The sequence below is a fragment of the Pelodiscus sinensis genome, chromosome 9, assembly GCF_052426305.1.
Source record: "Pelodiscus sinensis isolate ZL-2025 chromosome 9, ASM5242630v1, whole genome shotgun sequence".
Classification (NCBI taxonomy): Eukaryota; Metazoa; Chordata; order Testudines; family Trionychidae; genus Pelodiscus; species Pelodiscus sinensis.
This window is the reverse complement of record NC_143060.1, coordinates 56,667,933-56,692,456: the sequence shown is the minus strand read 5'-3', so window position 1 is coordinate 56,692,456 and position 24,524 is coordinate 56,667,933. Positions and strand designations below refer to the sequence as shown.

Below are 24,524 nucleotides of genomic sequence, written 5' to 3'. Positions count from 1 at the left end.
ACAATTAGGAGCACTAAGAGACAGAAAAGATACATTTAGGCTGAACAGTAATTCAGAGACCTAATGATGAGATCTGTTAGGTTGAAGAACCATCTCCTAGCAGAAATGGTGGAAGTCCCAATCTTTCTGTCATTCTGTCTATGTGAGTTATAAGCACTGTAAGGCTGTGTCTAGACTGGCAAGTTTTTCCGCAAAAGCAATCACTGGCTGCTTGATTTTGCGCAAAAGCACTGACGATCTACTGTCCGAAATCAGTGCTTCTTGCGGAAATGCTTTGACGTTCCCGTTCGGGCAAAAGCCCTCTTGCGGAAATGCTTTTGCACAAAAGGGCCAGTGTAGACAGGCAGCTAAGACGTTTTGCACAAAAGCAGGCTAAATGGAAAAAAGCCCTATGGGCGCTCTGAGGCTCCGTAGCCAGGGTCAGCTCTCGGACTTCCTGGTAACCCGATCCTCCTTAAAGCAGACGCAGGCTGCTGAGGTCACCAGGCAGGACCCTTCCCGGACCTCTGGGCTGAGGTCTGCCACGTGGCCCCTGCCGTCCTCAACAGCCATCCCGCAGCAGGATGGCAGCTCCAGGGGGGATCAGCCACCCTCACCCCCAGGGGCTGCAAACGAAGGGCCCGATCCTGGTCCCCAGGGGAGCTGGACAGCCTGCTCGACCTCTGGCAGGAGGTGGAGGGCCTCCACGAAACCCACTCCCGGCGCTGGAACACCGACTTCTTCACCTGCATGGCCCAGGCCCAGCAGGGCCATCCAGCCCGGACCCTCGAGCAAGTCCGGGCTAAAGTAAAGGAGCTGTGCCTGAGCTATGGGCGGGCCAGCGAGGGCCAGAGGGCAGGAGCAGACACCTGCCCCGACTACGACCGGCTCCACACCATCCTGGGCCAGCCAGCCCCACAAGCTCTGGAGGTCCCGGTCGACAGTGTGCGCCCCCCCATCACCAGGACCACCGAGGCGGGGGAAGGAGATGACAGCAGTGCGTCGGAGGACGAGGCCAGCACTGCCACCCTGCAGGCCCGCTCCGGCAGCCCCGACGTCTCCCGCGCATCCTTGGAGGCTGGGGAAGGATCCACTGGTGAGTCTTGCACTTTGCACTCACAAGGGTGGGGGGAGCGGGTGGGAGCCAGGTGCCCGGAGGGGGAAGAGGGAGAGCATGTCACTCAGGCCACGTGAGCTGCACGCTGTGTAGCATTAGGCAGGAAGCAGCACGTGCAGCCTGGTGACCGAGTGGCACGTGGCCGTGGCAGGCAGCTCCAGGGAACGCCTGGGACCGAGCTGCTCACACACATCCGGCAGGACCCGGGGGGAAGGGTGGATGCCGGCTGGAACCGGCCAGGGCCCCAGGGACTCAGGCCAGAGCCTACACCTCCGTAAGGGTGCAGCACGGAGAACGGCAACACTGTCCCATGCCTGGCTGTGAGGCACAGCCAGCTGCTCCTGGGAAAACCGCAGCATCACAGCCCTGTGAGCGTGGCCCCCACCGAGCCCCTCGCCTGCTCCCGGTGCCTTGGCTGGCTCCCCGAGGGAAGTCCCCACTGCGGCCACACATGTCCCTGGGCTACGTGTGTGAGGGATAGTGGGAGGGAGAAGGGGGGGAAGCGCTCGGGCCACCCCTAGGGCCGCCTGAGTTTTGCTGCAAGGACGGGACACTCCCCAGTCACTCTCCTGGTTCCATCCAGGAGATATCCCACGCGATGGGGATCTGAGAGCACAGACCACGTCTGCCAGACGTGCTCCCAGGCACTGTGTGGGGATTCATCTTGCTCCCTCTCAAACACCAGTGCTTAGCCCAAACCCTCACAGCCTCCACCGGCAGGGAGTTCCACAGGTTAACACAACACAAGCACCCTCCAGCCCTCCACGGGGCCAGGACACAGACCGGTGGTTCCAATACATGGAGGAGGACCCTATTCCAGGGGCGGTCCTCCTTGCAAACATACAACATGGGGTTCAGGGGGGAACCGAGTGGGCCCAAGCCACACTACTGTGGTGTCACCTGGGCTCAGGGGTGGAGGCACGAGGTGTGGGGACAGTGGCCGGGCTGCCAGACTGACCCGTCCTTTCTTCTCTTCCCTGCAGCGGGACCAAGCACAAGCCGGGGACCCTCCAGTTCAGTGGCAGCAGCGGCACCCCCGGCTGCCCAACCACCGAGGCAGAGGCTCCGCCACCGGGACCAGCTCCTTCGGCGCCACGTGCAGGCCGTCGAGCGCATCGAGGCTGTGATTATTCAACGCATCGAGGGGGACCTGCAGTGGCACCAGGAGACCTGGGGCGCCTTCCAGGCCCAATGCACGAGGATGGCCGACTCCATCGCCACCCTCACCGCCCATATTGGCAATGCCATCCATTATGGCATGGCCTTGCCCCATGCCCCCGCCATCCCTCCCCTAGCACTGCCCCTGCCCCCTCCTGCAATGGCCCCTCCTGCTCCTGTCCCTGCTCCTCCTGTTCCTGTCCCTGCCCCTCCTGCTCCTGCCCCTGTGCAGCCTGCCCCTCCTGCTCCTGCTCCTCCTGCCCACTTCCCTGTGCAGCCTACCCCGATGCAGCCTGCCCCCCATGTCCAGGTCCGCCCCCACAGGAGCGGTCGCAGGGGCCATCCCTCCGAGGAGTAACTCCTCCCCCTCCCGGTTGAAGGTCTCCTCCCTCTCCCCCTTCCTCTCCCAGTTCAAGGTCTTCCCCCTCTCCCCCTTGTAAATAAAAACATACACGTTTTTTTCTGCTGAAAACAAAACTGTGTTTGTTATTGTGTTACTCGAGGTAACTTAAATAATTGATTTGAGATGCTAATTAGCCAATTAAATGTAAGATGATTACAAAATGTGGACACCAAATACCGTATCTATCACCGGTCGTTCCTTTAATCGGTCATTGGTTTGCGGCGCATAAATAAATACTGACACTTGTAAGCAAAATTTAAACCATAAGACTATATTAACATAGATAACAAACAAGCAAGAAAGGTTAAAACATGAACACAAAGAATATGTACATAGTCTAGATGCAGGGACGATTGTCGTGTTGCTGGCGACCTCAGTCCTTTGGTCCTTTTGGGCCTCGGGAGAGGAACAGCCAGGAGATCCCTCGAAGACGACTGGAATCAGGTACGCTGACTCGAGCCTTCCGCACGAACCAGGAATCCTTTTCCTGTTCTTCGGGACAGCTCGAACAGGCAATGGTGGCCTAAAACCTAGCCTAAACTAAAAGAAAAACCCTAGCTACGTCCAACGCACCCGATGAACATGCACGATGACGGCCGACGCTGCCTGACAAACAGTCATGACGATGATAGCTAATTTAACTAAACCTAACTAAACAAGAATAACCAAGGTTGGTTTGTTGAATGCAGTAAATGTACAATTAGGAGGTAAGGGGAGGGGAGGGAGAAGGGTAGAGGATGGGAGGGAGTTGTATGGGGAGACCGAGGCGACCCTACTATGGGGCCTGTGTGAACATGCCTCTCAGGGCCTCTCGGATGCGCACCCCATCCTGGTGTGCCTGGCGGATGGCAGCTGTGTGAGGCTGTTCATAAGTCTGTGCCTCGGCTGCCATCCATGCGGGGAGGAAGGCCTCCCCATTCCACTCCACAATGTTGTGGAGCACGCAGCACGCAGCCACTACCTCTGTTGCATTCTGCTCACCCATCTCGAGACGGGTGAGCAAACAATGGAAGTGGGCTTTTAAGCGGCCGAAGGCGCACTCCACTTGATTCCGGGCCCGGTTGAGGTGGTCGTTGAACTGGGCCCGGTTCTGGTCCGTCCGCCCCGTGTAGGGCCGCATTAGCCAGGTCAGCAGGGGGTAGGCCGCGTCCCTGATGATTTAGATGGGCATAGGCACATCCCTGACAGTCAACTCCCGCCGGGGGAAGTAGGTGCTCACCTCCAGCCTGTGAAACATGCCGGAGTTGCTGAGGATGCGGGCGTCATGTGCCCTGCAAGACCAGCCCACATAGACATCCAGGAAGCAGCCCTTGTGGTCCACAAGGGCCTGGAGAACAATGGAGCAGTACCCCTTGCTGTTCGTGAAATGAGCTGCTCAATGCTCCGGGGCCCAGACGGGGATGTGGGTTGTATCCAGGGTTCCCCTGCAGTTGGGGAACCCGAGGGCAGCGAAGCCGGCAATGGTAGTGTCCACGTCCCGCAGGCGGATCACTCTGGGGAGCAGGATGTCATTGATGGCATGGACGACCTGCAGAAGGGTGCAGAGAAACACAGGGGAACACATCACATAAGGCAGGGGTGAGTGTGCACTCCCTTGGCCCCCTCCCCATGATTCCCTCTGTCCTCACGCACACACACACACGCATGCACACACACACACATACACACACACACACCAGGGCCCCCTCACCGCACGGCCCTCCCGTCTCCCCCCAGCAGGCCTGTGCAAGGGAGGGATGGCTCAAACCCCTGGGTGACCCAGCCTGGAGTCTTGGCTGCCCCTGGGCATGGAGTGCAGTACCCTCCCTCCACCCCACTCCCCACTCCCCCTGTACTCCATCACGACGACACCGACAGTGGATCTTCCTGCCCCGAACTGGTGTGCTACCGATCGGTAGGTGTCCTGGGTGGCCAGCTTCCATAGTGCAATGGCGACCTTCTTGTCGATGGGGATGGGTGCCATCAGCCGGGTGGTGGCTCTCTGGAGCGCAGGGGCGAGCCAGGCGCACAGCTCCAGGAACATCCGCTTTCACATGCGGAAGTTCCGGAGCCATTGCTGGTCGCCCCATTGCCTCAGGACCAGCCGGTCCCACCAGTCAGTGCTGGTGTCCAGTCTTCACAGTGGCCTCTCCACCCTGGGGTGGGGGTGCCACAGGGACGCCATGGCCTCCCTGGTGAGGGAGTCCAAAGCGATCTGTGCCTCCATGTCCTGGAAGAGCAGGGCACCAGCCTGGAGCAGCAGCTGCAGGCACTGCAAAATGGCCGGCAGTGGCCAGAGCAGGCACATGGCCACCCCTGGCTCCATGGCAGACAAAAGAAAAAAAAAACAGGAAAAAGCACTAGGTGGCAAAAGGCAGCGGTGTCCAAAAGGCAGAGGGCAACCACCAAACCTGCTATGGCTGTCAGTCCCTGCAAGAGGTCCTAACGCATGGACCAGGAGACAAACGGCCATCCGGCAAGACCCCCTTTAAGCACGTGTCTGAAAGTAGCTCCAGCCCCCACCCCAGAAAGGGCTGGTGCCCTTTTGCCCTGTTCAAAATGGTTCTGGGCTTCTGCTTTTGCGCAAAAGCGTACCACCAATGTAGACGCACGTTTGCGCAAAAGCACATCGTTATAACGATAACTCTGTGCCAGTCTAGACGTGCTTTTCCACAAATACTTTTAACGGAAAAACTTTTCCATTAAAAGCATTTGCGGAAAATCATGCCAGTCGAGAGGTAGCCTAAGAGTTTCTTGTAAGCTCAGTAGTAAAGCAAGGAAATAAAATAAAATGCTTTAAAATAAAGAGGTCATGGCATGACCACATGTAGGTGGTGTTAATGCATAGCTGCACAGACAGCATGTTTTCTCAGAGGTTTAGCTGCACACACATCAGATAATAAGAAAGGGATCCAAATGGTTTACTTTCCATAGTTTTTGAAGTTCAAATATTCTGAAAGCAAATTCAGATTTCTCTTCTTCTTTTGAAAGCAAATTAAAACCAAAATCTGTGCTTTGAGGTATGTTAAAAGATAACTATTATACCGCCAGTATTGGCAATGAAAAAATACATTCAAAATAGGGACCACAAGAACAACCAGACTGGGTGAGACCAGAATCCCGTCTTTCAACAGTGGCTGGTGCCAGATGCTTCAGAGGGACTGAACAAAACTGAGCAGAACGGAACAAAACGGAGTCACCCATCCTCTGTCATCCAGTCCCTGCTTTTGGGAGTCAGTTACTTATGGATAGAGCCCTGCAAATCTGTAGATATCCACTTCATATCCACGGGTATCCACATCTGCGGATGTCAGTGTGGATATCAGCAGCTCATTTTTCCAGATACAGATGTGGAAGCGAACACCAATTTTGTATCTGTGCAGGACTCTGTTAAGGACTCCTAAAACATGGGGTTGCTTCCCTGACTGTGTTGGTTAATAGCCATTGATGAGCCTATTCTCCAGGAATTTATTTAATTCTTTTTTGAACCCTGTTATACTGTTGTCCTAGGACGTATTACATGATTTGTGGTATTTTTCCTTTAGGAAAGAAAAATATGTAGCTCAGATTTTCAAATGTGAGTGTTAAAGTTTAAAAAACATTTCTGAATCCATATTTGATCCCCAATTAAAGTGGCCTTATTTTCAAAGATATTGAGTGACTAACAATTCACTTTGCCTTCCATGGAACTACACATTGGTTTTGCTCTTCAGCACTGATCCAGTATAACATTTAAGCATGTACATAATTTTAAGCACATGGATTGACCCAATGCCTTTACTGTGAAAGATGTTACAGAGGTTATTTGGGGATTGAGAGTTTTAAGGAATTTTAAGACTATTGGACTTAAATGGCCCTTACTCTGTTAACAAGTTTATATAGCTTCAAGTGAATTAATCGCTATGAACTTTGAGAAAAGCAAAACCAACTGATTTCCTTTAAACAGATGGAATCCTCTAGGCTCCCTTTAAAAACTGGCATTATGCTTTAAGGCTGTGTCTAGACTGCATCCCTTTTCCGTAAAAGGGATGCAAATTAGACACATCGCAATTGCAAACGAAGCATGGATTTAAATCCCCCCCGCTTCACTTGCATAAACAAGGCTGCCGCTTTTTTCCGGCTCAGAGCTTTGCCGGAAAAAGCTCCAGTCTAGACGCGGATCTTTCGGAAAATAAAGCCTTTTCCGAAAGATCCCTTATTCCTCTTAAAATAAGGAATAAGGGATCTTTCGGAAAAGGCTTTATTTTCCGAAAGATCTGCGTCTAGACTGGCACTTTTTTCCGGCAAAGCTCCGAGCCGGAAAAAAGCGGCAGCCATGTTTATGCAAATGAAGTGGGGGGGATTTAAATCCCTGCTTCGTTTGCAATTGGCTTGTGTCTAATTTGCATCCCTTTTACGGAAAAGGGATGCAGTCTAGACACAGCCTAAGTGTTTTGAGTGGGTGCAATTAATACAAGTGAATATTCTGATTTTTCTATAAATCAGATGGTCAGCAAATTTGTCTTTAAACTGGAGAGTAATATACCATGGGATATGAAATTCATAGTGGATACAGACAGAAGATTATTTTAATTATTTAAACATTTGGGTTGAGATTTTCAAAGCAGTCTATAGGGTTTACATACACTTCCATTAATTTTGCAGTGGCAGATGTATATTTAAATCCTCTAGATTGCTTTGAACATCTCAGTTATGATTTATACAGGACAAAATTATTTTTCCAGGTGAATTAATGCTTTCGTTAATAGCTGTAAGTAAAATAAGGTCAGATGGTTTGCAGTTATGCTGTCTTTTGGAGGGGAATAAGCTCTAAATAGTTTTTGTCTAATTATTACCTTTGATAGGTACATAGCAACTCTCATTTTGTTTGTTAAACAGAATTAATGGATTTTGTCCAGGTAACAGAAGTAGGCGACTTTGAAGACCCAATAGCCAAAGAAGCCTCTTTTAGAATTAACATCACTGCTTGTGACCATTTTTGGTGTTACATTACTATTAACTGAAACTTCTGTAGCCCTAAGGCTGCACAGAGAATATTTGATGCCTATCCAAATCTATAGTATTTTTTTAGCATCAGAGTGTGTTCTATTTCAAAACTTTAATCACCCCGCATTTGAAGTCAAGGGATCCCACCAGCATACCTCTAGATGTATTCTTTTCAGCACCTAGGCTTCACAGTTTTACCCTGAGGCAAAAAGGAAAGGCTTGTAGAACTGCTTCTAAGTGAGTACTCATACAAATGTTTTCCTTGGGTGGATCTTCAGACTACAATGGGAAATAAGATGATTGGGGCATAAACTGGTATATAATGAAAATTCATTCCCTCGCACTGTTGCTCCTTACCGTGGTGTTTCTTTCCTCTACTTTTTAACTTCATTGTCCCCATTTTGTCCCAGACAGCTGCAATGAAGGTATGTTCCTTCATTGCGAGCAAAAGGGTGCAGGCTCACAGGAAAGACTACCACAAATACAATAAAAATGCAGAAAAGGAATGGTTGTTCAAATTATTTGTCAGCAGGGCAGGTCTGAACAGGGAGGCAGCACACACCTATATGCACAACGGTATAAAGGTAAAATAACGAGATACGCCTCGTTACCAGTGGAATAAATATTCTTAAACAACAGAACAGGAAAATGAATGAATGTTAGCCAAAGTGCTGAAAGGAGACTTTTTCATTTTAAGTTGAAATGCATTTCCTGTACTTATCCTCCCTCCCAATTTATAGTTCATGTATTCTTGCACGGAAATATGAGCAAATGCTGCTATGTAAAATAGAAGTGTCAGGCATCCCTTTCCAAGATGCTGCTGGTTATACTGCTGCCTGTATTCTTTTATTGTATCAATGGGAACAGATACTGAATAACAGCAAAAGAATGTTGCAGCAGTGTTAGTTAATTGGAAAATATCTTTTTTGTAGAAAATTTTGAGAAAACTACATTTTTTTTTGTTTCTTTGAAACGTTAGGTGGAAATTTTTAAATATTGTCCAACCTTTCCTCTGCATGTAAAACCAACCAAAACCAACTACCATTACAGCCACGACAAAGATTTTGACCAAAATCCCAACCATACATATTTCTAGGGTGGAAAAACTGACATTTTTCAAGGAAAGCAGGTACTTTTTTCAAAAAAACAACAACAAAAGAACAAAAAAACCCCACAAAAACATTGTCAAAAAAAAAAAAAAAAAAAAAGCTTACACAAAATTTGACCATCCCTAGTTATGATACAGGACTGAAAGGTATGCAGTTACATACCTTTCCAGGATTCCAGGATACTGACATATCTTGGTTGTATAACAGAGAGTGGAGTTGGGTGTTATATACATTAGATGTCATAAAGACACACACAGGAGAAGAGGACTGAAACATTAACAGAGTTTGAGTTTTCAAATTTTAGCTTCACTGACAGCTTGGGATAAATAATACAAGCTTCACTTCTGTGTAGCACTGTTCTTACTATGAATTGGGCAGTCATCGCCCATGTTGATTAGGGTAGTTCCATTGACTTGCATGGGCTCTGTCAGTTTAGATCACAAAAGGTTCTGACCTAGGATTTTTGAAGAGGAAGAGAAAAAAACAAGTCTTGGTGTCTCTTAAGTGGAAAAAAAAAACAAATTATTGACAGATTTGGTTGTTTGTACTTAAAACACTTTTGTTCATAGCAGGACCAGAAGTATCCAGAAGCAGTAGGTATCTGGCCCCATGAAAGGATGCTAAGAAGTAATGGGACAGGGGGACACTGTCCCAAGAGAATCAATAAGTATCTGTGCTGATTTTTATACAGAAATTGTTTGTGGAAGGTTATATTATCCATTGTTTGAAATTCCCTCATAGTTTGATTATATGGGTGATTGTCTAGCTCCTTTGTTTAAATATCATCCCATTTGAACTGTTTCACAGTGGTATCTTTATAATGAAAGTGAAAGTATAACCCTGAGATTTGTCCTTTTATAATTAGGCTGCCAGACAGATCACGTAAAACATGACTGTATACAGTATACCATCAATTCCCATTTGATGGTAAGATGCACAAAGTTCAAGTATGATAATTGGGAATTCAGAAGTACAGTAGTATCACAATGATCTAAACTACCTGGATGATATGATATATATGTGTGGATGAAAGAGAGTCTACACAACTGTAGCACAGTCCATTAATGTGCTTCAGAGAGGAAGCTTAGTTAGGGACAGAGGTTGGATAATTGGAGATCTAATCAATTTAGTTTTTAAAATATAGAAAAAGTATTTCACTTCACTGGAAGTTCAGCCATTTTCCTATAAAATGCTGCCATCATCTTTCCCATTCTGCCCAATTATCTTGTATTCTGTTATAACATCTCTGATTTTGAAATAGAAATATATTATTTTATAGCTATTGACACATATTCATGTATCTAGGAAGTTCCACATTGGCAGCAAGTTTGAGAAAACCCAGAAAGCAAAAGTCTCAGAGTCAATTGCCTTCCTACTCTCATCATCTTTTCCCTGTCTTTTGGGTTCACAGATTTATTTTCTGTTTAATCAATCTCATTTTGTTGATCTGATACGTTCATATAACTTATTAGCATGTAATCATCAGGGCTCAGTCCTGGGTGTTTTACTTTGCCCCCCTTTGCTCTCCCCCCATATGTTGACAAGGTCTTTCAGGTTTTGTTATCATTTGTGTTGACAGTGTTCAGCTTTTCATTTCCTATTTTACCTTTTAATATTCCTTCTGTTACTCAAAGCTGGTCAGATAGCGAATGTTGGATACACCAGCATTTCCCTGTGTTGCATGGAATGGATATAAACAAGGACTGAGAATTTCAAATCAGTCTAGTAAATTTAGACACATCTTCCAACCTACGTATCTAAACTCCTAAGATTAATCTGAACATCTCAGAAATGTGACTTTTATTGATTTTTTTTAGTGTCATCCTCTCCCCTGTCTTGAGATCCAGTTTATTTCTTACATTTGTATTGCAAATAAGGAGTTCTTTTTGATTGTGACATGTCTTTAACTGTCCATAGCAATAGGGTGACCATATCCACAAAGGAAAAATTAGCCCCCTCCCAGTGCAACTGGCTAAATCAGTCAGCTCTAGAGCCCTACTCCCTGGCCTGAGCCACTCATTCAAGCCCCCTCTTTTTGTGGGGCTGGGGTCACTGCTCACCTGAATCTTGCCTGCCCCTTGTGTGAGGCTGGAGCTGGCATTGCTGCTCATGCAAGCTCTGTCTTCCCTCTACTCCAGACCTGTCTCCCCCCTCCTTCCGCCTACACAGGGCTGCCACCTGCTCTTTCCTTCACACCTCACTCTTTTTAAAAAGGTGGGCATTTATCCTGTTTGCTCTCCCTAACCAATCAAATGGGCAAAAGCAAATGGGACAAAAAACTACTTTTGCAAAAAAAAAAAAAGTAGGAATGGCCACAACGGGGCTTAAAAAGGGAGTGTCTTGGCCAAAATGGGATGTAAAGTCAGCCTACATATTAATCTGATCTTGCAGAGTCCATCTTTTTAAGCACAGGAAGTAGCTGGCATCCACTGACCATTTCTATTTGTATAACACAAATATAATATCAAGAAAGATTATAAAGATGCAACAATAGAAGGCTCTTGCATCAAAATCTTCAGATGGTTCTAGCTATATCTCTGGATCTATACAATGAAAGATCAGATCCTTTCCGGGGCTACTTTCTTTATATTGACCATGCACTACTGAAATGCTGCCTTGTAAGGGTTTCCCTTCGGATAGCCATAGTCAGCAATAGCCTTTTCTATTGGCCCTTTACATTTGGAAAAGAGGTGCATTGCTAAAATATTTGGCTGTTGTTTACTACTCTCATTTCCTTTCTGACTGCCAAATATTATTAGCTCTTTCTATCTTTCTCCCCTTTTTCTTCTCCCTAAGGAAGTGGCATATTCATACAATAAACCCTTACAAAGATCCGCACCTCCTTAAGCATTGGGCCATAAAATCAGTAGAGACTTGCATATCCGCAGATAATGGAGCAATTACCCATGCAGGGCTCTCCCCGCTTCAGGCAAAGGGGAGGAGGGAAGCCAGGGCAGGCCCCCTGTGCTGCTATCAGGGAAAAGGTGCAACCAACTCTGTCCTAAATCTCTCTGCAGGAGGGGCTGAGTGTTGGTCCTGGCCCAGATCCCTGTTGCCTCCTACCCCCAGTCCCTGCTTTCGTGCTGCCGGCCTCTTCCTTATACAACTCTGCCCCCTCCTCACTCATCTGTGCTCCTTCTCCCATCCCCTGCAGATGGCTTGCTGTGCGAATGCAGATGGAAGTAAAATCCAGATCACGAGTTGCAGACTGGATGAGGAGTTGAGTCTGGCGGATATGGATCACATGCAGATCCACATTTTTGTATCCACGCAGGGCTTTAAAAATCAGGGCTTATGCTTCATCCCACGTTGGGCAAAAGAATTACTTTGCTGATGGCAAATATTCCCCAGGGCAGGTTGCACCGGGGAACATTCTTGTCTTTTGTGTCATCCCAGACTTGTCTATGCTCAGAGGGAAGGTGGATCCCCGATGCTATTAAGCTTGCAGAGAATCCACCCTGCACGGCCCTACCCTAATTAGGGTGGTAGAGACATCTTCTGTGTGACTGCCCAGTGAAGCAGTGGGAAGCAGCCAGGATCATCTTCCCCACTGCTTCACCTGACTAGATCCTGTTATCACCCCTACTCCACCCACAAGAAGTCAACTGACTAGGGTCATTCAGCAAAAGCATAGGTCTCTCGTCCGTGCCCCCGGAGCAAAGAGGTACCCTGATTGCTTTCCCTCCCCCCCCCCTCCATGGCATCAAAGGCATATGCACTGGGGGTGGGACTAGGTGATCCTCCCTCCGCCTCTGCCACATTCTACAAGCCGAGTGGCTGTTCTAGCTGTCTCTTCCGTGGCTATATGGGCAGAAGCAGTAGGCAAGTAGCTTCTCTCCGAGAGAAGTAGCACACTCTCAACCTCAGTGTGCTGGGCTTGCCATGCACAAAGCTGGGCACTGCCTTTTCTGTGTACCTTTAATGAGGAATGGCATGGACTTCAGCTGCCCTTTGGTCTGCATGGGGAAGCATAGAGACAGCACTACAATCACATGGTGTGTTTGCTGCCCCTATGGATCTGTGAAGCATACAGATCATGTGGTTCCCATAGTTAGCCTTGCAGCAGGGTCCTATGTTATTGCACAGAAAAGTGGTGATGGCAGCGCCTTCTATTCAGGAAATGGCTGTGACAGGTGTTGGGGCCAATCTACTTCAGAGATGTTGTGGTCTGACTTGAATGGCTGACCAGGCTGCAATATGAAGTGTACCTTTCACTGACTCTCTGATCCCTACAAAAAGGATTGTTCCTCAATTGCTGAAACCTGCTACGTTGAAATGGTCAGCTCTTATTTGTGAAGCCTTTAGCACATCTGTGGAGTAGGAGAGAGCAAGGGAAATGGGCTTTGATGTCTTTGGAACACTGTTGTTCAGTTTCCATGGGACAAACCCCCCAGGATGCTGGATGGGGAGGGGGGTGGAGAGGTGAGGCACTGAGGGAATCTTTCCTTTGGTGGACAAAATGAACATAAGTGGTTGGTTTCTTCAGGGATTTCACATTCTGGAGTTCCTCTCCATGATTGGTTAGAAAGAGATGTGAATAGGAAGTTAATACTATGTCCTGTTGTAATTGTCAGTAATATTCTGTGGGTGCTGGGAACCATGTGGATTTGTATTCTGAATCGTGTTCAGTAAAATATGTTTTTTCAAACACAAACACCATTGCAGAGTCTGTGTCTTGCTTTCCGGCACATTTCAGCAGCTAGCTGCAATGGGAGAAGATGGAATATCACCTTTGGTTGCTAGGTGCCTGAAAGGGTGGATCATATATTCTCTTACTTATTGCTTGTTCTATGGTCAGCCTATGGTTGAGAGATCAACTGTGATGACCTCTTGTTTCAAGAGCTATTCTTTGTTCATTAGATTGATGTTTGTAATTATATTTGATAAACTTGTCCCCCATCCTGACTCTACTTTCCCTTTTCTCAGACCCAGACCATTCACCTTGTTTCAAATATCCCCCACTCAAGTCTTCTCTTAAAGAAGACTGGGAGGGAAGGGCAGTGCTGCTTCCCTCCCCCTATCTCCAATTTGATACATAGCAAAGAGAGCTGGTTGGGAAGTTTTCATTTACACCCCCTCATCTTCTACAAAAAACCCAGAAACACTTTTCTGACACAAATTTTAAATACAGTTTTGGAAGTCCTAATGCAAAGATACAAATTCTAGATCTTGATTTACCCTAATCTTGCATTATTAATACATTTAATGGATGTTCTATGGTGAATTCTTGGATGGGAGGGGATCTGGTATCCTTGTGATACTATTGTGGTGAAACTAAAAGTGAGCTACTGAAATCATGTATCAAATACCAGTACACACAGATAACATTCTCAAATTATTTATTTTAACAATTTCATTTTAAACATGTATTTTTGTAGAAAAATAAACATGAAAAACCCATTCATATTATAAAACATTACAAATAAATAATCTAAGGTTGTCAATTCCATGATAATCATATCAATTCTCCCAGATATTAATTAATAATATTTAACCCTAACTTATTTGAATGCTGATGACATTGAGTTTGCATTGCACAAAATAGAGGAAGACCTATATTTCCCATGCAGCTTATGGTCTACATTTAAATTGCATTAAATTCACAATGTTAGAGTTTCCAGATACAAAGAACTACAAGAATTAGGCTCTACTTCTGAAAACTAACTTAGTTCGGGATTATGATAGAGAGGACAACAAGATGGTGCAGATTTTAAAATAAATAATTGTTTTTCTAGAATAAATTAATGTTGGGAAGTTTTGGGTATGTTCTCAATTAAGAGGTAAATGAACCTGAATTACATGTTCTGATCTATTTAACATCTCAGACGACCTCCTGAATAGTCTTCCATTCATGAACATTAGAATTCTGAGTATAAGAAACCTCAACATCTGTTCGCATACAGTGTGCTTTCTCCATTTTGTGCACTGCATAGTAAAAAATAAATACATAAAAATATCCCCAAACATATCAGTACAAAACCTTCCATCATCATACACGTTCCTCTTTCAGTTTTCAGCATTTAAAATAATTTATCATCTCATTAAATAAGCAGCCTAATTAAAATAATCAAAGTGTAAAAACAAGTAACTAGAAATTTAGGGAAAGTCACAGTGAAATTCTAACAGGACCATATTGATGCTAACACATTTCTATCCTATATTATAAATGCAGTAGACACAGCACTGGGGAGTCTATATTTTTCAGAAGTGATTTGAAACTGAAGGCTTGTCCACAAGGCTCCCTGGCCATTAATTCATCCCACTCCAAAAAAAGTGCTTTCAGATCAATTCCAGCCTGAATAATTGTATTTTTTCTACCTAAATCTCCCCGGTAGTTAGAAAATGCCATTTTATACACACTTATAAATAATGAAATGGTGGTTTCATGTAAAAATTTAAAGTGCTAGTCTAAAAATATTTGCATATTTTCTTGTTTTGATTTCTTGCAATATAAAACACAGCTATCAAAATATAAATGCCCTGTTATCCCAGCCTGACAAATAACTACTTTTAGCTAAACAGCAGCAAATGTTTCCCTCCAACTTATTCACTTGTGCAAATGCCAAAATCGGATTTAAACGCCAATTATATATTTGTATAATATAAATTTTAATTTTAAAAAGAATATTAGTGGAAGGATTATGCATAGGTTTCAACATCCAAAGTCAGAAAATAAAAGTTAGGCTCTTCATTAAATGTTGATATAAAGCATGTGCAAAGATAGTGAGGTAGTATATGTGAGAAACTTAAACTTTTTCTTTTGCTGACTTTATGCAAACCTTTAAAGTTGCATAATTTTTGTTTTACATTAATTTACTATTTATGGTCCTGTAATTCAGTAATTTCTGCAGTTTACATTTATAACATTTTCTTGTTTTCTGATGATACATTTTCAAATTAAAATATCCGTTGGCAAAATAACTTGTAGCGTTATGTTGCCAAGTGACAAAAAAAAAAAAAGGAAGTACTGTCAAGTTTAATAAGAAAACACCATATAAAAAACATTGGACTATTTCCCATCCACTATGGAATACTACTTTCTGTTACAGAAGATGTTTAACAACAGATCCAGTGTTGCAAACCTTTAAAAACAGTAGTCTGCCTTGAAATGGGGAACCATCGTCTTTGTAAGACGTAGCAGAAACTGCCTGGATTTCATTTTTAAAAACAATTTTAAATATAATAATTTATATAATTACATAAATAAATAAATAGAGATGTACTACAGTTCAGCGGATCTCTCTTTCATTAATAACGTGGGGTTGATATCCTCTATTGTGGAGCTTGAGGAACTGATATTAATGGTGGCCTTTTCTGTGGCCTCAGAGTTTAGGACATGGAAGGCAGTGATGGGACAACCCTTCACATTATTGCAGATGAGCTTTTGTAGCGAGGCAGTATTGATTATTTCAAAGCCCACTTTTCCACCAAAGGTGCTAGGCTTCCAGTATTGAGGAGAACAAATAGCATTTCCCATAAGGCCTTTCAAAGAGAATGGTGCGCCAAGTTCCACCATGGTCTCACCAAAAATGGCACCAGGACGAGGCCTCTCTACTAGAAGGCCAGGGTACAGCTCCATAGCATCAATGTCTCCATAAAGCTCTTCTAATTCAGCTGCCATTTCTTTTTCTCCTGTAATAAATTAATAAATTAGTGTACCTTTTAGCATTCTTTCTTTGGTTGTTAATCCTGCTTCCCACTCCCACTACTTTATATAAGCCTGGAAACAAACAAACAATGACCTTTCTACCATATTAATCATTTGTAAGAAAAGGCCCCATCTTTTATAAGAAAGAATAGCGCTTACCTGTAAGTTCCTCAAATGACTTGAAAGGTTTCAGTAGGAAGCGTTTTCGGTACTCATTCAAGGATTGGTATCTCATCTGCCTGCTTTGGTCAATTGAAGCCTTGGCTACTTTCTTTACTGCAAAAGGAACGTTCTTACCCCCAGCAACCTATGGCAAAAAAGGATACAAAGAATAATAAGAACTCTGGGCAAACTCTTAAAAATTGTATAGTGTGTATAAATTTTGGGTGGAATGCTGCTTTCCTTCCTCAGGAACCATTTCCATTGGCATGAATGGAGGTTCTTCTGAGTAAGGAAAATGATCCCCCTTTTGGTTTTTAGTCCTACATTTCCCATTAACATCAGGGGAATTCAACAACTATGGAACAGCTCAATTGAGACTCTAGAGCTATTGCATTACATTTCTGAGAGATGCATTTGTTGAGGCCCAGGATTGGTAGGATTTTAACTTTACAACTGGAATTCACTACTAAATGATTTTTTTGCAAAATTATATCAAGCTTTGGAAGAGGATATTTGAAATATTAAAAGACCATTTTTTAACTTGACCCTGAAGCCTTCTTACAATTTAGGTCCCACTGAAATTAGTGGGAGCTCTGTCAGTACTAGCATCTGGACTCCTGCACAATAACATTTTAAATTGGTTTGTCTTTTGTAACTCCAATACTGATAAGAATTATATTTGACTATTTGAATTATCAGGTATATTTCTTTTTCACAGAGTAAGCTCTCTGTAAACTTTTGGCCTAGTCACTGGTTTATGCTAATTGGATAAAAAAAAACCCAAAAAACTAGACCATGTCAATGAGCTAAAAATCTTAAGAGTAGGACTACTTACCCTGCCAGCAATTTGCTTGGAGAAGGATTTCACCATGTGAGAAAGGCCATGTTCCACCATGATGGAGTTGTTGTAGAGAAACTGCTCGAAAGTGTACTCCTGGTCATGGACGTGAAAGCTGTCAGGGAGGAGTGGGTGCCAGTGGTACAGTGTGTTGAATTCAGCTGCAATTCGATTCTGATATTGAAATTGTTGGTTAAACAGAAGTTCAGGATCAAACTTCAGCTTGAAGTGGTAGCCACTCAAGTGCTGCACATAGTCTTCAATGACAATCTTGATGGTCTCTCCTGTTAGTTCAGTGAAACAGGAAAAAGATAATTTTATTTGCTTGAACAATTCTGAATGTTCGGCCAGCTGTTCACACTTGCGCTTATGCCTGCTAAACTTATGTTGCTCAGGGAGGTGGTCTTTTCCATCTCCCTGAATGACAAAAGTTTTGCTGACGTAAGTGCTAGTGTAGATATAGCCTTAAACCCACGTTCCTGCTTTTCCACAATGTACCTCATAGTTCTATTTTCCTTCATTTAAAAAACCAGAAGGCCACTTGATTTAGGAATTTCCTCCATAGCTTAGCATTTAAGATATTGATTACAGTGGACTATTTTTTCCATGAACTCTCAAATGGTCATAAAACTTTTAAAAAATGTCCTTGTGATTTAACAAGCCAAAAAAATTTATTCTATTATTAAACCTGGTGAAGTTGTTTGGGAGGAAAAAAAATCTCCCAGGTCATTGTAACATATTGAGAACATTTTTATGTTCTACATACTTAATAGCTATTTTTTTTTAAAGAAAAAAAAGCAACTGGCCCTCTATTTTCAAGAGTGGCTAGTAATTTTGTGTGTCTCTGTTTTTGGGTGCCTAGCTTAAGACATCTTAAAGAGATGTGTTTTCAGAAAGCTTTGATCTCCTTATCCTCGGAAAATGCTTTTAAGAGATTTTAAGTTGGCTTCTCATAATAGAGGCACCCAAAATCATTCTTGAGAATGCAGTCCCTTGACACTGTGTTCTGTATCTGCATAAAATAGTTGAATAAGGAAAGTCTGATTTTCTTACCTATCAATATGAGTCTGGTAGTTTGGAACAGCTGCTCATCATCCCACTCTGGATGCACCTGCTTAAGGATGTCACAGACTCGGTTATGCTCTCTGAGCCATATTGTGGCATACATCATTAAACCTGGGACCAAACCAAACACCTCCTGGCCTACAGAAAATCGCAGGTGCTCAGGAATATGAGGAGGGTAGATCATTTCTGCTTGTGTGTCCTTCACAGTGGGAGGGTACATTTCTCCATTAATCATCTGCAGTTTAAAAAAAACCCATAAGAGAGAAACACTAAGAGTCATTGATAATATATAGAAATTCTTCAGTATTTTATTTTTCACATTCTAAAAATACAGACTGTGGATCAAATCTGCCTTTGCATTTAGGGGTATAGCACCCATTGACGTATATAGGACCTATTAACACCATGGTGGAATTTGGTCCTCTGTGTTTTAACAAGGCTTCATATTATTAACAATGTGAATTATAAAATTCCATTGTTCTCCAGTAGGAATTTTAAAGAAAAACACACCTGAAACTTTAGCTTTCCATCCTTAAGTAGCCGCAACTTAAGCTGTCTCTCCAAAGTCTCTCCGTAGATGTGGCTCAAGTCAACCTATAAAATACAAAATTTGAAATATGAAGTCAAGCTACATTTCTGGCTATTTTAGGATGGATCCTATTCTTATTTAAGTCACTGGGAGTTGGATTAGGACTTAAATGTTTGCATATTAAGGATACTATGATTGGCACCCTATAAATACCTTACAAAAATATGTAAAAATAAAGTACGCTTCTTTGTTAAAACTGGATCAAACTATGCATAACAATGAATTTTTAAATTCTCAATCAATTCAAAAGGACTTTGCTTCAAACACGTAAGTAGTGGATTTTGTGTCTAAAAAGAATGGACAGCCTGAAAACTATATAATATAATACTGTAACTGATTTCAGATAAATAATTGATGATATGCGAAATAGCTGCTTTTCAACAGCAAAGTCTCTTTTATAAAAGGGTAGCATATGACAACTATTTTACAGCACTGTACATGCCTCCTGGGCTGTGTCTAGACTGGCCACTTTTTCTGGAAAAGCAGGCGCTTTTCCGGAAAAACTTGCCAGCTGTCTACACTGGCCGTCTGAATTTCCACAAAAGCACTGATGATCTCATGTAAGATTGTCAGTGCTTCTGCGGAAATAGTATGCTGCTCCCGTTCGGGCAAAAGTCCTTTTCCAAAAAACATTTGCGCAAAAGGGCCAGTGTAGACAGCAGAGATTTGTTTTCCGCAAAAAAGCCCTGATTGCGAAAATGGCGATCGGGGCTTTTTTGCAGAAAAGCGCGTCTAGATTGGCCACGGACGCTTTTCCGCAAAAAGTGCTTTTGCGGAAAAGCATCCTGCCAATCTAGACGATCTTTTCCGAAAATGCTTTTAACGGAAAACTTTTCCATTAAAAGCATTTCCGGAAAATCATGCCAGTCTAGACGTAGTCCTTATGTCTGATAGAAAGAGTCCAATAGAAAAAACTTTTGGTGTCTCAGTAAATTTGGCTGGCATTCTGAGACTACAATAACACTGCATTTGGAAAACTCAGTCTATGCAGATAAAGGAATTAAATCACTCAATATTTGTAATGGAATTATTTAGGCTCCTCTAGTCTAGTGGGTTTTGCCCATGAAAGTTCATGGTACTATATATTTTTGTTAGTCTCTAAAGTGCCACAGGATTGCTTATAGTTTTTAATATTACGGACTAACATGGCTACCCCTCTGAGATTCTGAAGAATGTCATTCTTGACACAAAGATTGATAAACTTTGCAGAACTTTTCAGTGAGTCACAACTTTGACACAACTTACCCCATGGCCAAGAGCTTTGGTGAAGGCTGGCCCTCTGCGGTGATCTGTCTTAAAGTACTGGTGGGTGAAATGTTGAGCAAAAAACGTGAACATAACATTTGAGCCTTGTGGGTCGGGAATAAATTTTTGTCTCAGCAGAAATTTCTCCACAACCATTGTGGAATCTGGGAGCTCCTTCTTACCTGAAATTTAAAATCATATCAGTTTATTTTCCTTTATATTTTGAGAAAATGATTCATTCAATCCAACTATGTCATTTTCTTCTTAGAACAATTATCAATCTTATGAGCTAGACCCTCAGCTGGTATAAACTAGCAAAGCTCCACAAACTCAGTCGAGCTCATCGATTTATTCCTGACAACTTAGCTATAACTTTTACAAATCTTACTCACTTGATTTTAGTATAAAATACAAGTTGTTTGCTATATATCTTCATTTCTGCTATGCTAAATCTGCAACTCAGTCTTTTCAATTTCTTTCTTTTATTTCTAGCATTTTTGTTCAAAAATGAAAATCGGAGTCTGTAAATCATTACTGAGAGTTTAGCTTTTTGTGCAGTATATCCAAACCAATACAACATATACAATACACAACTATTTTATAATATGCTGTTACAGATTTCAAAGTGTAGCTCTCTAAAAAAAGTCTGTTAAATGTTTTCCAAGAGGGCAAAATAAATTGACTCTCCCACACTTCTTAAACACTGTAAATCTCTTTAATTCCTTACCTTTAACACCCATGGGTGTTGGGCAATCTGGTGACACTGGTGGAAGGGCTCTAGTGTAGAAGGAAAGGTTGGAATAGGCTTCCCAGTTTTTGTAATGATACTGGCTGTTGTATGTTGGTGGACTGTCAATCAAATGTGACCTTGCTAAAATAATAAAAAAAAATAAGGTTGGTCTTAAAAAGTAAATTTAATTCTAAGAAATAAGCTACAAAGCCAAATCCTTTCTACCTTTTTTGTGAATAGTCCCATTGATTTCTATAGCATCACATAAGTTAGTAAGGTGAAAATATTTTGATTATTTTATAGCAGAAATGGGGTGAGGCTCGAAGTTTGGATTCAGATAAATGTTACCAAAATTTGCTGATATGGGAGTATAGTGTTTTATTTCACTCTATACAGTGATAAAAAGCAAGCTATGAAGTTTCAGTTTGAGTCTGAACCACTTCCCATTTTGAAGTACATTGAGATCCAGACTTTTTGTTTGGAGCTGTCCTTATTTAAGAGCAAATTTACAGTGTGGTACTTCCTAGTACTAAAACCTCATTTAGAGGGAAAATGGTGTGTATATATAATGTTTGAATTACTGAATTCAATTACAGAGTTCAACCAATTACATGCTTTATAAATGTGTCAATTTTGATCAGTGTTGGACCTCCGCATAAAAGAAAATCTCTCCTATCTGTTCTCTCACTCCTAGTGGTTGCCTCCTTATTATGGAGTGAAACATATGCCTTGCTTCTGCTTTCTACATTTCCTGTCCCAAGATACACACACACATACTTGAGATAGGTATGAGGTAGAAAATGTATGTCTGCATATAAAATAACTAAGAAACAGAATATTCTCTTAAAGTCTTGTGCCCAACATCTGCAACTGAAGGGTAATAGTGAAAGGAGAGGATACTTACATGTCAATACATATTTCATGATGGAATCACGGAAGAAGGGAATGCTATTTATTATATTCCAGACGCCTTTGAAATGAGTGAGGATGTAGTGGACAGTGTTTGGAGTAGGTTTCAATGTCAGTTTCAGCCAGGTCAAGAATTCAGCTGTGAGCATTAAGGGGAAAGATTAAGAATATATGATTTAGCTATGAGGATTAAATACCATAGAAGTAAAATACTTGACCAATGGTTTGCAGCTTTCAAGTGTCATTATTAAAGCAAAACTTTCAGATACTTACGTGTAGTACAATTTTCCCCATAAAATCCTGTCCTTGTACAGTCACATTCATATCGGTCAAAACCTATCGTCATACACTCTCCTCTGTTCTGACATGGGTTTGAACAGCAAGGATTAGCTGTAATGAAAATGAGAGTAATGTTAATAAAATAGTATTTGGATGTTTTCTTCTCCACAAGCCATTTTCTGAGAATTAAGGCAGAAAATAGTCAAACTGTAGGTAGGTCCAGTTAAGACTAAGCCCTATACTGATCTTGTTAAAAGCTACTGAACAATATTTTTTTCTTTTTACATGATGAGTGATTCATTTGCAGTCGATATTGTATAGGGGAGGCGTTATTAGAAAACTGATGACCCCTCTCAGAACGTTCATGTAACTCTCAATATCCCATATATGAGATAATTACTTTCAACTACATACAATGACCACAAGCTGTAACAATGAAGAGACCTGTGTCCTCCTTGGTTTTTTTTTTTTTTTGCAGATACAGACTAACACAGCTACCCGAAGTAAATGGAGGGAAAATGAAAAATCGTAAGTTCTCTAGACCTAATTCTCGTCTCAGAATTCAATGAAAATTGGGTTAACTAATAAGTGAGCATAATGAGCTACCATGTCTTCATTAACTCCTTTAACTGGATTTTCCAGTTTCCTAGGTCAGCTTGCATTTTGTGTGCACTTGCCTCATGCTCAACGTCCCAGTACATTGGGAAACCTGAATGTTGGCTGAACATTAGCATTTGGCGCCTATCTTTACTAATAATATCAAAAGCAACTTTTAACCAAAGCATCTGGGAACATTAGAAAACAGCATTTTGTGCTTTTTCTTTGGCTGGTAAATAGGAAAGATTAGGTTAAGACAACGTGGTAGTTTTAGTAATAATAATAATTAATAGCAAACTAGATCCCAGCAATGGTCCTTCAAGTCCAGTACCCAGTCTTCTGTGCATTGAGCGATCCATCCCATCAGCGGCTCTGGAGCCAGAGGCTAGGGATGCCCCCAGCACAGGGTGCATCTGGCTCCTGGGCAGCCCCGGGGCTGTCGTGCTGTGCACAACGCCAGGCAGCTGTCAGCGAGCTGCTGCTTCGAGCCGTGCAAGGAGAGGTCGGGCACTAACCTGCTTGGCCGACGCGCAGGAGCGCCAGGACTAGCGCGCAGGACACAATCATAGCCCGCGGTTCTTCGCAGGCGGGAGTCGCACGCCGAGAGCTGGTCAGGTGCTGGCGCTGGCGGGGCCGGTCACTTCCCGGGGAGGAGAAGGAGCCGGAGTTGCTGCTGCTGCTGCCCGTGCTCAAGGATCTGTTCTGCGGCCAGCGCTCGCTGCTCTGCATTTATGGCTACGCTACTGAGTCATTTGCGGGAATTAGCTTCTCTCCGCCCCGAGCCCCCCCTCCCCCCCCGCTGCACAAACATGGGAATTTCCTGCAGCGTGTGCAAAGCCAGACGCCCCCCACGCGCCTTCAATTCGGGGTCGGTGAATCCCTTCTCCACCCCTTCCCCCAGGCCAGTTTCCCAAGCCCCTCCCCATCCCGGGTTTGGGAGGCTGGTCGCGTGAGGTGCGGCGAGGGCCCCCCCCCCTCTCGCGCGCCCTCGGGCTTGAATCCTCTCCAAAGAGAGAACCAAGCGGCAGCGTCTTGGCGTTGTTTTCCCTCGTGCCGTCGCCACGCGCCCCCTGACTTCTTCCAGCCTCCGCAGTGAGCGGCCACAAAGCATAAGATGCCGCCTCAGAATTAGCCCCCACGCAGAAGAACCGGCCCCGGCCGGAATAATGTACCGTACCCCCTATAATTGCTCAGGTCTCCCCGTAGAATACGATATGCTCCACCCCAGGGGCGCTCAGAGAACGTCTTTGGGGAGCCTGGTTTGTCTTGTCTGCACCCCTCTGGTTTGGGACTGCACCATGCCCTGGCTGACTTTTTCAGAATGAAGGCGACTCTCAAACATTTACAGCCATGTAGCATCCGAAAGCTCCAGTCACCACTGGGTTCTGTGGTGCTGCTCAACACAAACAGCTAACACCTTCCAGGAAAGCTGGGACCATTCTCCTTCACTCCCCCCCTAAATCCATTAGTCTTGGTTGTCTTTGTAAAGTGTTGTTAATTAAAATGTTAATAAAATCATTATGCCGTATCACTATTATTCATGAATACAATTAGTTTAAATATAAAGGGTAACAAGAAAGCATTCTACAAATATATTTGAATATATTACAAATATGTTAGAAACAAGAGGAAGACCAAGGACAGGGTAGGCCCATTGCTCAGGGAAGAGGGAGAAACAATAACAGAAAACAGAAATGGCCGAGGTGCTAAATGACTTTGTTGTTTCAGTTT

General features: G+C 43.6%; 1 protein-coding gene across 1 annotated transcript; it reads right to left on the bottom strand.

Annotated features, from left to right (window-relative positions):
- Positions 1 to 14,053: 14,053 nt before the first annotated feature.
- PTGS2 (prostaglandin-endoperoxide synthase 2) lies at positions 14,054 to 23,575 on the bottom strand. Its single transcript, XM_006110862.5, has 10 exons — positions 23,309 to 23,575; positions 22,191 to 22,307; positions 21,913 to 22,056; positions 21,006 to 21,149; positions 20,279 to 20,460; positions 18,955 to 19,038; positions 18,433 to 18,679; positions 17,377 to 17,663; positions 16,539 to 16,686; positions 14,054 to 16,363 (listed from the first exon to the last, which is right to left on the bottom strand). Exons 1-10 carry the CDS (start codon positions 23,520 to 23,522, stop codon positions 15,954 to 15,956), a joined length of 1,977 nt encoding a protein of 658 aa, XP_006110924.3. The 5' UTR covers positions 23,523 to 23,575; the 3' UTR covers positions 14,054 to 15,953.
- Positions 23,576 to 24,524: the final 949 nt, after the last annotated feature.